General features: G+C 40.5%; 1 protein-coding gene across 1 annotated transcript; it reads left to right on the forward strand.

Annotated features, from left to right (window-relative positions):
* The first annotated feature begins 2,518 nt into the window (after positions 1 to 2,518).
* On the forward strand, positions 2,519 to 13,481 carry LOC141106030 (interferon-induced protein with tetratricopeptide repeats 1-like). The gene is made up of 2 exons (XM_073596374.1): positions 2,519 to 2,636; positions 8,505 to 13,481. The coding sequence occupies exons 1-2, from the start codon at positions 2,632 to 2,634 to the stop codon at positions 9,757 to 9,759; spliced, it is 1,260 nt and encodes a 419-aa protein (XP_073452475.1). The 5' UTR covers positions 2,519 to 2,631; the 3' UTR covers positions 9,760 to 13,481.
* Positions 13,482 to 14,220: the final 739 nt, after the last annotated feature.

Raw genomic sequence — 14,220 nt, forward strand, 5'->3', positions numbered from 1 at the left:
GGCGCCGCCCCTGTACCACTGCCGCCCCGAGGCCTGGCTTCGGTGGCCTTGTGGGAAATCCGGCCCTGCTTAGTGTCCCATTTGTCCGCCACAATGTTGCAGTCCTGCTAAAAATTGCTGATCGCCACCATTACTAGTAAAAAAAATTTTTAAAAATCCATACCTATATCCAATAGTTTGTAGACGCTATAACCTTTACGCAAGCCAATCAATATACACTAACATATAGCAGGATACTTATTGGCCTAAATTGATGAAGAAATTAGATTTTTTTAAATTTTATTATTGGATGTGTTTTATAGCAGAAAGTAAAAAATATTGTTTGAGGTAATATTAATGATGCTCTGACCCAATTATTCAGTCTCTTAAGCCTAGTACACTCGGGCCGAATATCAGGCGGCATATTCGGCCCGTGTGTACTGCAGCCAGTCCGACAGAAGGGGCATGACCAAAAAAGGTCTGCCGATCGGCTCCCAATCAGCGCTCCCAGCCAATGGCTGAGAGTACTGACCAGAGAGTTCTGGCGGGGGGTTGCCCTCTGTCAGAACACAATAGAAATAGAACAGCAGGGGAGATCGCTATACTAACATTGCATATTTAGTACAGCAGCTCCAACCTGAGCTGTCAGTTTTTTTACATTCAGCCCACTAGGATGAGCGAAAAAAAAATAGTGTGTACCAGGCTTTATTATTATTATTATACAGGATTTATATAGCGCCTGTGGAGTCTGCAGTCTTGGATGGATTGTGGGCTACCAGACTGAACCAGTAAGAGGTCCAAAAGTACTATTTTACTAGAACACTAGGGGGTTGATTTACTAAAGGCAAATAGACTGCGCTCTGCAAGAGCAGCTGCTCCAGAGCTTAGTAAATGAGCACAAGCTCTGCTGACTTCCATTATCTAATAATTTGCAAGCAAAAATGCTGTTTTTTAAATTTTCCTTGCATGTGATTGGGTAATCTTTCCAAAGTGAAGCGTTACCTCATTTACTAAGCTCTGGAGCAACTGCACTTTGCAAAGTGCACAGTCTATTGCCTTTAGTAAATCAACCCCTTAAATGTTTACTGGCTTGTAAAGATTCAACCACTACAGTAATATTTGAATCCATTCTTTCAAACTCACCATTAAGTGTAAATTTGTGGAGATTAGTTGGTGACATTAGAATCTTATATAAAATAAATAAGTCCACATATCCCTATAAACCCAATATAAATACATAAAAACAAATCATAAATTTATCACATAAAAAAGTACATCAATATATAATATCCACAATAAAAATCAAAGTTATGTGCATACAATACCAAGAATCAGCCAAAATTCATATAGGAAATAACTGATATATGTGTATAAAAAGTCCAAAATGTTATCAAAAGTCCACCGAGTGAATAAAAGTACTTTTATTGACATTTTAAAGCATATAAATTGCTTCCAGTGTTCAGGTGCTGCTCCCCAATGCACAGCCTCTTACCAGAAAGAGATCAATTTGTATGTTTGCATAACACTGAGGGTCCAGGCAGACAGTTTCAGGTTAATAACACATAACTTTGATTTGTAATGTGGATATTATTCATTGGTATACTATGAATGGCTTTTTTGAACATTAATGGCTCCCTTCTTTTTGTGATTTCATCTTTTCTTCCCCTACCCTTTCTTCCATATCATTCTGGTCTTTTTTCCCCCTTCCTCCCCTATTCCTCATTGTTTTTTTCTCCTCTCCCTTGATGAACTGATTCCCCTGGGCTGTGGGTGGCTGTTTTAGTCTTCCTCCTCTTCTCTTCTATACTAGCATCTATACCTTCTGCTATGCTGGGGTATCTTCCCAGCTATATGTTTTCTTGTTCTCAAATAATAAATGGGAGACACCTACACACTGGGAATATATCTTTGTTTCATTATTTGTACTTTATAATGTATGTGAAAGCTCAGATCACATTGAGCTGTGTAAGTCAACAGATCCCTTCTTACCTGTACATATATCATGTTTCTTGCTCTGATTTTTATAAATAATTTATTTGTACAGTTTTTTTTGTAAAGTGTATGAGGTGTACTCCTTTATTTAAATGAATGTTAAAAAAAATAACTTCTGTTGGGTTCTACTGCTATCCACGGTTCCATTAGAGAGATCTATCCTCACTTTTTGCCTGTTTGTCTCTGCTGAATCGTCCAAATTTCGATCCGTCTATTTCCTTACTGCACAGTCTGTGACCAGTGACAATGTTGAAGTCTCCTTGGGCACGTCTGTCATCGGCTCTTTTTAATTGAAATATCACAGGGGATACAGAGGTCGGTGCCAACTATAACCTATTCAATCTTTATTAATACAGTGATGATTGTGTGCTATTTTCACATGTACCCAGATTCTCTATGTTAACATTTTCTCAGGAGCCCCTCTAATGATTCCCCCTTCTATTCCCAGGCCTCATAGTAGCTGCATGGGCTGCTCTGGTTATTGTTTGCCTAGGTCACTTCTCTGAAAACACCAAGTTTCAGTTTCCATTCTTCTTTTTGTCATCATGGAACATGGTCATGTGGTATGCACCTAACTCTATATATAGAGAATCTCATCCAACAGGCACATCAAGAAGCTCCAGACAATGACATAGGCAATACACTTGAAGACAACGCAGAATGAGGTAAGAATCTATTATCATCCAAAGTGCTAGTAGTGACCGGACTCCTCTAGCTGTAAATGTATCTTCTAGCTGTTTCTATGTACCTGTTCACATTCTTTGCTAAGAGACACATTTTTTTTTTTTTTTTTCATTTTTCTGTGACCTTTTTTTGTGACCTTATATTTTTTATATACTATACAATATATAGGTGTTTTCAGGTTTGTGTACTACTTTTATATAGCTACTACATAATGTCCCTTGATATCTTATTCTCCTGCATTATAAGACAATGGATTGTTCTGGCTCTACTTAAAGCGGAGGTCCGCCGATTGTTTGTTTTTTTTAAAGTCAGCAGCTACAAATACTGCAGCTGCTTTTTAAAATAAGGACACTTACCTGTCCAGGGTGCCCGCGATGTCGGCACCCGCAGCTGATCTATCCCTCGGCTGTCAGGTGCTGCCACCGCCATCTTCGGTAAAGGAATCAGGAAGTGGAGCCTTGCGGCTTTACTTCCCGGTTCCCTACTGCGCATGCGCGACTCGCACTGCACTATGCCACTGGTCCCTGCTGTCTTCTGGACCTGTGTGTCTCCCAGAAGAAAGCGGGGGGGGGGCAGAGAAGGCGCCGGAAGTGGCGTAGATACCTGCGGGTGGCTCGGGTATCTATGCCCGGAAGTGGGAGCAAAATACCTGTATTAGACAGGTATCTGCTCCCCCCTCCCCCCTGAAAGGTGCCAAATGTGACACCAGAGGGGGGGGGGGGGGGTTAGAAAAAGCGGAAGTTCCATTTGGGTGTAACGCTTTAAGGTAAATGCATGCATTAAAAATCCACCTATTTATACATTTCCTGCTCCCAGATTTGGAGCAAAATTTTGTTGTGTAGATGTATGTCTGGAGGCCAGTGATCAGATGGCCTTTTGTGTCTGCTTTTCTGCTGTAAGAGGATTATATCAAGGATATATCTAAACGGCACTGACACACTGTATACCGCCAGCAGCACCTGCTGATCAAAACAAGTTTTACTGCATTCACCTTAGACAGCAGTCGATCAAATGATAATAAAGTACCTTATAGAGCGGGGTAGGCAACCTCGGCACTCCAGGTGTGGTGAAACTACAAATCCCATCATGCCTCTGCCTTTAGGAGTCATGCCTGTGATTGTCAGGGTCTTGCAATGTCTAATGGGACTTGTAGTTTCAAAACAACTGGAGGGCTGAGGTTGCCTACCCATGTTATAGAGAGACCAAAGTAGCAATAGGTTGAGAACCATTGTCCTTCCATTTTAACGGTTTCCAGACCGCCCATCGCACAATTACTGAGGCAGGGCGGCCTGGCTGCGCGAAACAACGTACCTGTATGTTGTTTCCTCATCGGGGTCTGGGGCATGCTGCCGCCGACCCACTCCCACTGTGATTGGACACAGCTGGAGCCAATCAGCGGGTCCGGCAGCCACGATGGCTGCCAGGACCCACCAATCGTTCACAGGACAGGCAGAGCGGCTGTTTTCCTCCAGTTAAGTCATTCCCCACACAGTTAGAAATCACTTCCTAGGAGCACACTTAACCCTTTCATTGCCCTGATGTTAAATCCTTCCCTGCCAGTGTCGTTAGTACAGTGAGAGTGCATTTTTTTTTTTTTTAGCACTGATCACTATTAGTGTCACTGGTCCTCAAAAAGTGTCACTTAGTGTCTGATTTGTCTGCCACAATGTCGCAGTCCCGCTAAAAATTGCTGATCGCCGCCATTACTATTAACAAAACATAAAAATAATAAAATGCTATAAAAATATTCCATAGTTACTAGACGCGATAACTTTTGCGCAAACCAATCAATATACGCTTATTGGGATTTTTTACCAAAAACATGTAACAGAATACATATTGGCCTAAATTGATGAAAAAAGTGATTTTTTTATTGGATTTGTTTTTATAGCAGAAAGTAAAAAAATACATTTTCTTTTCAAAATTTTCAGCCTTTTCTTATCGATGGCACAAAAAATAAAAACTGTAGAGGTGATTAAATACCATCAAAAGAAAGCTCTACTTGGATAAAAAGGGACATAAATTTTATTTGTATACAGTGTCGCATGAATGCGCAATTGTCAGTTATAGCAACGCAGTGCCGTATCGCAGAAAATGGTCTGGTCATGAAGGGGGTGAAACCTTCCGGGGCTGAAGTGGTTTTAATATACTGGCATACCAAGCATAAAAAAGACAAAGTTTCAAATAAAATATGCTGAGAATCTGTTGGGACCAACTCCTTCACCAACCATGTCCCTGCAATTATCCTACAGATCTGTGTATTTCTATGGACACATACTATATAATCAGTAGTTCCTAACTGTCCCTGAATTGGAGGGACTGTCTGGCCTTTGGAACAAAGTCCCTCTGTCCTTCATTCCTTTTCATTTGTCCCTAATTTTGCACAGGGCTTTTTAGCTCAGCTCAGTACAGGATTGCATATTTACAGCTTTGTTGTGACCTGTTCCCAAACCCCAGACTCCCGGGTCCCACCCACAGCATTTATATGGTCACCCACTCCATCACTAGAGGAGGGTTTTCAAGGGGAGCTAGCTTATCCTTACTCATGGTAAATTAGTGTGATCAGTGAGTTGTAAGTATTATAATAACCAAAAGAAAAAATAAAGTGGCATACCTTGAGTATTTGATACCCAGAAAAAAATTATTTTGGATTACCCCCTGCTCTGTATAACAAAATTATTTTTAGTAATAATCATGAAATTAAATGAATTGTAAAAATGGCCAGAAAAAAAACAGTAAAAACCCCCTAACACAGGAGCTCAGTGGAGGAATGCCCCCTTACTTTAAGTGGTATTAAACCCCAAACCAAAAATGTAATATATTGCAGCTTACCAATCATTAGATGCAGTGGCTACATTAATCTTCTAATTTTTTTCCCCTCTGTTTTCTGGTGATCTGGCCAGTAATTTATCTCCTGTACTAGGGTACCCTTATTCTGGATGAATGAGCACAGGAGCACAGCAGACGGGAGTATTGTCAGTCTTAGGTAGAGGAGCGTTAAATGTAGACATGTACGATTTGTTTTGTTATGAATTGAAATTTGGACTACATTTTTTTCCAAAGCACTATAGTAATCAATTTCAATGAATCTCAAATAAATTATAATGCAATTAATTATCCAAATTTGAATAAGAAAATGAATTCAAACTCGAAAATTAAGTTGAATTTGGATTCAAAATGGAAACATATTGCAATAAATATAGTACATTATAAAAGTGGAAAAAGGATGATGATTCCTACTTAGGCTGCTTAACCACTTAAGGACTGGAAGGATTTACCACCTTAATGATCAGGCCATTTTTTTGTGATACGGCACTGCGTCGCTTTAACTGACAACTGCACAGTCGTGCGACGCTGTACCCAAAGAAAAATGTACAGGGGGTCCCCTACTTACAAACATCCGACTTACAAACGACTCCTACTTACAAACGGAGGGAGGCAACAGGAAGTGAGAGGAAATCTACCCCTAGGAAGGGAAATTCACTCCTGTAAGAGTTAATATGGCCAAAAAGGTGTCTCCACTGATGCTTTATCACCAATCCTTGTTTCCCTAATAACCCCAAATTTTTAAAATCCAATTGTCATTGGGACAGAAAGTGATGTGAAATCTTCTGAACAGGGGCACAGACAGCAAAACACATGTTACAGGGGTGATAACCCTTCCCTAGGCTATCTAAAAAACTTAAAAATAGATTTTTTGGCTGGAGCTACAATTAAAAAATGTACCTGTTCCGACTTACAAACAGATTCAACTTAAGAACAAACCTAAAGTCCCTATCTTGTTTGTAACCCGGGGACCCCCTGTATGTCCTTTTTTTCCCACAAATAGAGCTTTCTTTTGGTGCCATTTGATCACCTCTGCGTTTTTAATTTTTTGCGCTATTACCAAAAAAATAGCAACAATTCTTTTAAAAAAAGCTATATTTTTTACTTTTTGCTATAATAATTATCCCCAAAAAATATAAAAAACAAACAATTTCCTCCTCAGTTTAGGCCGATATATATTGTTCTACATATTTTTGGTAAAAAAAAAAATTCGCAATAAGCGTATATTGATTGGTTTGCACAAAAGTTATAGCATCTACAAAATAGAGAATAGATTTATGGCATTTTTATTATTATTTTTTTTTCTAGTAATGGTGGTGATATGTGATTTTTTACGTTACTGCGATATTGCGGTGGACAGATCGACACCTAACTGACATTTTTGACACTTTTTTGGGAACCAGTGACATTATTACAGTAATCAGTGTTAAAAATATGCACTGTTATTGTACTAATAACACTGGCAGGGAAGGGGTTAACATCAGGGGCGATCAAGGGGTTAAACATGTTCCCTGCAAGTGTTTTCTAACTGTATGGGGGTGGGCTGCCTGGGGAAACACACAGATCCATCTCCCTGCATAGCAGAAAGACAGGATCTGTGTGCTCTCCCCTGTCAGAATGGAGATTTGCCTTGTTTACACAGGACATTCTCCATTCTGTCACTGTGGGGAACGATCACAGGTGGCCGGTGATGGCGATTCGCGGGAATGAGCCGACCTGCCACAGTACAATGATGGTAGCTGGTCGGCCTGTGGTTAATAAAAGAGAATGGAATAGAATAGAATAAAAAATAAAAAAAAATAGAAAAGAAAATAACAAAACAGAATAGACTAAAAGACAATAGAAAATGGAATAGAACAGAATAGAAAGGAATAGAATAGTAAAAAAATAGAACAGAACAGAATATAATAAAAAAGAATATAATAGCATAGAATAAAATAGAAAAAATAGAATAGAATAGAAAAGAATAGAATAGAAGAAAACAAAATAGACTAGAACAGAAAATAAAATAGATTAGAACCGAATAGAATATAAAAGAATAGAATAAGAAAAAATAGAATTGAAAATAAAAGAATAGAATAGTTTAGAAAAAATAGAATAGAAAACAAATGAATCATTTTAACATAACACATATGACAAAACTAAATTATTAAGTTATTGAACTAATCCAAATTAGGACAAAACTAATTTTGCTGTCGTGCACATCTCTAGTTAAATGTACTAGCAAATTTAGATAAGTAATTAAAGCCAAATTTTTATAATCATTTACAGCAAACAGTTTTTTTCCCAGAACAGCAAACAGTTTTTTCTCCTTCTGGGATGAAGATTTAAATAAAAAAAGGCTGATAATTGTAAGCACCCCTGCCAGTATTAAATGGTTTGTTTCATCCCTGTAAACTGATCAAGTCTGCAAGAGAGCTTGTTCTTTTGAAAAAAACAGACTTACTGGCTGGATCACCAAATGAAAATAGAAGAAAGCCTAAAAAAGAAAAATAATGCAGCCATCATATCTGTGAATTTGTAAGCTGCAATATAAGAAATGTTTGCTTTTAGGTTTAATACTACTTTAATGGGCTGCTGAAAAGTGAATTCCTATATTGTTGAACAGTAGGAAGACTACCCTCCTCACAGACAGTTAAAACGATAATTAATGTCAGTGATTACTGAGAGACAGAAATTCTTCATTGCTCGGCCCCTAGCAAACTCAAGAGGAGCCCTAAGGTTCCATAGAACACTGGTTTAGAAAGGACACACAAGAGATTAGTAGGCTGCTGTGGACAGTAAAACATAAAACAGTACTTATTTCAAATACTAATAAATGATGTGCAATTTTTTCTCACTTTGCGAAAAGTTTGTTAGTGTATATTCCAGTCATCCCAAACAATAAAATGTTTTTGGGTTGAACGATCAGCCAGACATGTGGCCCTCATATAATATTTCGCCTTATAATCCTGAGGCATGTCTTTAATTAATGACACATTACTCTTTTTAATGCATGGTTTTCTTTATGTCTAACTTTTCAGTGACAAATTAAAGAATTCCTTGATGGATCGTCTACTGAAATTTCAATGCCATTTTACTTGGAACCTGCTTGGAGAAGATGTAGACATTGATAATGTGGAAGAAAGGCTAAATGACCAGATTGAGTTTTTGCCAGATGCACTCAAACACAGGATGTATAACCTCCTGGCTTACCTAAAGCATCTCAAAGGAGACCATGAGGAAGCCATGATCCAGCTCCAAAAATCTGAAGCACAGATCCAGGAATCCAGCATATCAGAAGACACAGATGTTAGGAGAACTGTCATGTATGCTAACTTTGCTTGGGTTTTCTACCACCAGAACCAGTTTAACAAGAGTTTCACCTATGCAGAAAAGGTAGAGACCATTATAAAGCAATATGAGTCTCCTCCAAAGGAAAACACTCTTCTGTTAGATATATATGGTGAACAAGGCTGGACTTACTTATCCTTTACAGGAAAATACTATCAATGGGCTGCTGAGTGCTTTGAAAAAGCTCTAGAACTTGACCCAGATGATCCAGAATTGAATTCAGGCCATGCCATGGCTGTGTATAGAATGGAAGGTTTCCGCCACAGCAGCTACTCAGAAAACAAATCTTTTCCTCTCTTGGAACGAGCTTCTAGATTAAATCCTAGAGATACAGTGCTGAAGGTTCTCCTTGCTTTGAAATATCTAGATATGAAGAATTATAATCAAGGAACTATGTTAATAGAACAAGCTCTACAAGAACAGCCAGAATCTCCATATGTTCTTCGATATGTGGCAACGTTTTACAGAAAAAATAGACAGGTGGATCAAGCTATTGCAATGTTTAAGAAAGTACTTTTTTTAACTCCTACATCCTGTCCTGTTTATTACCAACTTGCCAAGTGCTACAGATCTTTGATAAGAATGCCCACCTATTACAATAAGCAGCAAAACGCTGAAGCCATTGCAAATGCAATATTTTACTCGGAAAAGGCTGTCGAGCTAAACAAGTCATCTGTGGGAGCTCACATTTTATTGGCTAGAGTATACATGAAAGCTAATGAACACCAAAAGGCAAAAGAAGAATTTGACAAAACTCTGACCATGAAAAATATGTGGCCTGAACAGAAACAAGAGCTCCATTTCTACTGGGCAAAATATTTAATGTATTCTAGAAAATCTGAGTCTGAAGCAGTAAGGCATTTTAAAGAAGTGATAAAGATACAAAGTCCATCCTGGTTTAGTGAAAATGCCATAAAAGAACTGCAAAGTCTTGCTAAACCATGATTGTCCAAAATTCAATGGATTCCACTGGACATGCTTTGCTTGGGTACATCCACCAGCAAAGAGGACAGGACTACAACAAAGCTCTTCTACTGGAGCCAGACAACCAGGAGTACTTAGAAGCTTGTTCTGCTTTGCAAGCCACATTATCATGACATACTGTTGTTCTAAAAAATTAGAAGATGAGAATGTACTAACTTAGGCTATAGCAGTCATTATTTTATCTGATCTTAACTGCTCTGAATATTGAAATGCAAATCTGGCTAGAATTACTACACTATGCATTGATTTTGGCAACACCCTATTGCATAAATCTGGTGATATTACCTAATAATGATTTACTACAAACAGTGGCATACCAACAGGGGGGGGGAGGGGGCAGTCCGCCCCTGTGCCACATTTTGGGGGGTGTCAACCTGGCACCCCCCCGCGAGTGAAGTGGCGGCGCTGTGACAGTCAAAGCAGGGAGAGGTGAGCTGTGACAGGGTGTGGGGTGCCCGTGTGCAGACCTTACCCGGGTGACTGACACCCAGGGCCGGCCACCAGTTTCACTCTGCACCGCTCACAGCCAGGGAAGAGAGACAGTGAGCAGCACTGAATAGAGGACGGGTGGCAACTGCTGGACTTGACTTTTCAAGTTAACCAGTAGGTAATTGACTGTTAGGTGGTCCTAGCAACCAATTATTAGCTTGTTAATATGAAAAATTAACTCCAGCAGTTCTCACCCTCTGTTCTGTGCTGCTGTGTCACTAGCTCTGCATGCATGCCCCAGTAAGGTAGGAAGGGGCTTAGTGTAATGTGCAGGGGTCCCAAGCTGGGGGATGGGGGGCAATGTGTATTGTGCAGGGGTCCTGAGCTGGGGGGTTGGGGGGCAATGTGTATTGTGCAGGGGTCCTGAGCTGGGGGGTCAATGTGTAATGTTCAGGGGTCCAGATCTGGGGGGCTGTGTGTAGTGTGCAGGGGTCCTGAACTGGGGGGTGGGGGGCAATGTGTAATGTGCAGGGGTCCAGAGCTGGAGTGGGCTGTGTGTAATGTGCAGGGGTCCAGAGCTTGCAGGGGCTGTGTGTAATGTGCAGGGGTCCAGAGCTGGGGGGCAATGTGTAATGTGCAGGGATACAGAGCTTGGGGGTGGGGGGCAATGTGTAATATGCAGGGATCCAGAGCTGTGGGGAGCTGTGTAATCTGCAGGGGACCAGAGCTGGGGTGGGGGACTGTGTAATGTGTAGGGGTCCAGAGCTGTGGGGGGCTGTGTAATGTGCAGGGGTCCAGAGCTGTGGTGGGGGGCTGTGTAATGTGCAGGGGTCCAGAGCTGTGTGGGGGCTGTGTAATGTGCAGGGGTCCAAAGCTGGGGTGGGGGGCTGTGTAATGTGAAGGGGTTCAGAGCTGGGGTGGGGGCCTGTGTAATGTTCAGGGATCCAGAGATAGTGTGGGGGGGGCTGTGTAATGTGCAGGGACCCAGAGATAGTGTGGGGGCTGTGTAATGTGCAGGGGTCCAGACCTGTGGAGGGGCTGTGTAATGTGCAGGGGTCCAGACCTGTGGGGGGGCTGTGTAGTGTAAAGGGGTCCAGAGGTGCAGTTGTTGAGAGGGGGGTACATAGTAGTGACAAAGAGATATTGGGGGGTGCAGAGGTATGCAGGGGACACAGTGGGGTGTTTTTACATTTTAAAGTTGGGGTGGGTGCCAGATATAGGATCCGCCCCAGATGCCAAATGCTCTAGGTACGCCCCTGACTATAAAAGAAATTGATATTAGTGTAAATCTTGTAAAGTTAAAGCGGAGGTCCGCCAAATTTTTTTTTTAAAAGTCAGCAGCTACAAATACTGCAGCTGCTGACTTTTAAACACTTACCTGTCCAGGGCGCCCGCGATGTCAGCACCCAAAGCTGATCTGTCGCTCGGCTCTCGGGTGCTGCTGCCGCCATCTTCGGTACGGGAATCAGGAAGTGAAGCCGTCGGTTCCCTACTGCGCATGTACAAGGCGCACTGCGCAATCCGGACGGTCCCTGCTGTCTCCAGGACCCGTGTGTTTCCCAGCAGACAGCGGGGGGGGGGCAGGAGTCTATGCCCGGAAGTGGGTGCAAATACCTGTATTATACAGGTATCTGCACCCCCCTCCCCCTTTAAAGGTGCCAAATGTGACACCGGAGGGGGGGAGGGTTCCGAAAAGCGGAGGTTCCATTTTTGTGTGAACCTCCGCTTTAAGCTAATTTAATCTTTCTGTGAATTAGATATGAAAGAAATTTATTGTGGATCTTTTTTTGAAACAGCGAAGGGAAAAAAATTGCTTCCTAATCCCCTCAGACAATCTGATCCTATTTATCACTTATAAAACTGTGCTAGAGCAATTACTGAGTCAGGCCAGTTGTTAGTGTTTGTTAACCCAAAAAAAAAAAAGATTCTGTTTTCTTAAAGCATGTTAAACAGCACAGTGCTTGTGCTGTGTAATTTGGCTCCCCATATCACCTAAAAAACCTGGCTGATCCTGCCTGGCTATACCCTCCCCTCTGTAAACTGACCTTGGTATATCATGGCTGCTGAGCCCTGACACCATGGTCAGTTTAACCACTTTAGGACCGGGCCTATTTTTCAAACCTGTTGTTTACAAGTTAAAATCATTTTTTTTGCTAGAAAATTACTTAGAGCCCTCAAACATTATATATATATTTTTTCTAACACCCTAGATAATAAAATGGCGGTCGTCACACCGTATTTGCGCAGCAGTCTTACAAGCGCACTTTTTTGGGAAAAAATTCAGTTTTTTTCATTAAAAAATGAGACAACAGTGAATATAGCCCAATTTTTTTTTATATTGTGAAAGATGATGTTACGCCGAGTTAATTGATACCCAACATGTCACGCTACAAAGCTGCGCTTGCTCGTGGAATGGCGACAAACTTTTACCCTTAAAAATCTCCATATGCGATGTTTAAAACAATTCTATAGGTTGCATGTTTTGAGTTACAGAGGAGGTCTAGGACTAGAATTATTGCTCTCACTCAAACGATCGCGGTGATGCCTCACATGTGTGGTTTGAACACTGTTTTCATATGCGAGCTCTACTCACGTATACATTCGCTTCTGCATGCAACGGGGCACATTTACATTTTTTTTTACATTTATTTTACCTTTTATTTTTAATTTTTACACTGTTCTTTAAAAAAAAAAAAAATGTGCCACTTTTATTCCTATTACAATGAATGTAAACATCCCTTGTAATAGAAAAAAAGCATTACAGGACCTCTTAAATATGAGATCTGGTGTCAAAAAGCACTCAGATCTCATATTTAAACAATAATGCAATTAAAAAAAAATGAATATCATATAAAAAAATATATATATAAAAATGTTGCTTTAAGAACTATGGGCGGAAGTGAGGTTTTGACGCTTCTGTCCTGCAATGGTATGGGGATTTTAATGTTGGCTGTGATGAAGAACACAATAACAACATACTACTAATCATCATGTAACCAAAAGCTCTTTAGAACAATAATAATTTAAATTGCCTTTAATGATTTAGTGCATTTTGGTGCCTCTTGATTGTTATGTGGTGTTCTGGCTTTCATTGTGTTATGAACATTTTAATATTTACTGATAATAAAAAAAATAAAAACGCTGTTACATAATAAACATTGCAATTAACAAAGCATTGAGGTAAATGAAAAAATCCTCTGAATTTCTCTGTGTTAATAATGAAAACAATAAAAACTACCATGATTGCATTACAAGGGTATCCTAAAGTAGAATTATAGGCAAAACTTTTTTACTTTTTATTTTAATAGGGCTAAGGAGGGTTATAACTCCTGTCAGATTTTTTTTTCACCATCTCTGCCCCATTTTGTAGATTTCCCTTCACTTCCTGTCCCATAGCCAAACAGGAAGTGAGAGGAAATCCCTGCAAATAAAGGGAATCCCTTAGGGGACCAGAACTAGTGTCACCATTGGAAGATCCCCCTTCTATAATTTTTATGGAGACAATCCAAAATGTGGGGTTCTCTTTACTTACATTTTCAGTGAAAATATTAATGCGGTTGTATACCTGCTGACTTTTTTTTTTTTTTCCCTTCACCTGTAAGGGAAAAGGCATAATGAGCTAGTATGTGCCGCATAATAGCTCATTATGAGATACTTACCTTAGAACGAGGCGCCGGCATCTCACCAGGTCCACGCTGAGGGAGCTGACATTTCCCGGAAATGCGCACGGAACACTTTTTACGGCAAGGTCCGGCGGCTGCCGGCTTTCAGCCGAGAATCCCCTTGTGCGCATGCGCCGCTGCGGTCAGCGGCTCATTGCGAGGGGTCAGGTTTAGGAGAGATTTTTTTTACCTACAGGTAAGCTTTATTATAGGCTTACCTGTAGGTAAAAGTTTAAAAAATAGGTATACAACCGCTTTAAATAGGACAAATTGAGAGGGAGAATCTCCTTAACAGAGGCACAGACAGAAATAAAAACTGACAATCATTCTA

Source organism: Aquarana catesbeiana, linkage group LG08 (assembly GCF_042186555.1).
Source record: "Aquarana catesbeiana isolate 2022-GZ linkage group LG08, ASM4218655v1, whole genome shotgun sequence".
Taxonomy (NCBI): domain Eukaryota; kingdom Metazoa; phylum Chordata; class Amphibia; order Anura; family Ranidae; genus Aquarana; species Aquarana catesbeiana.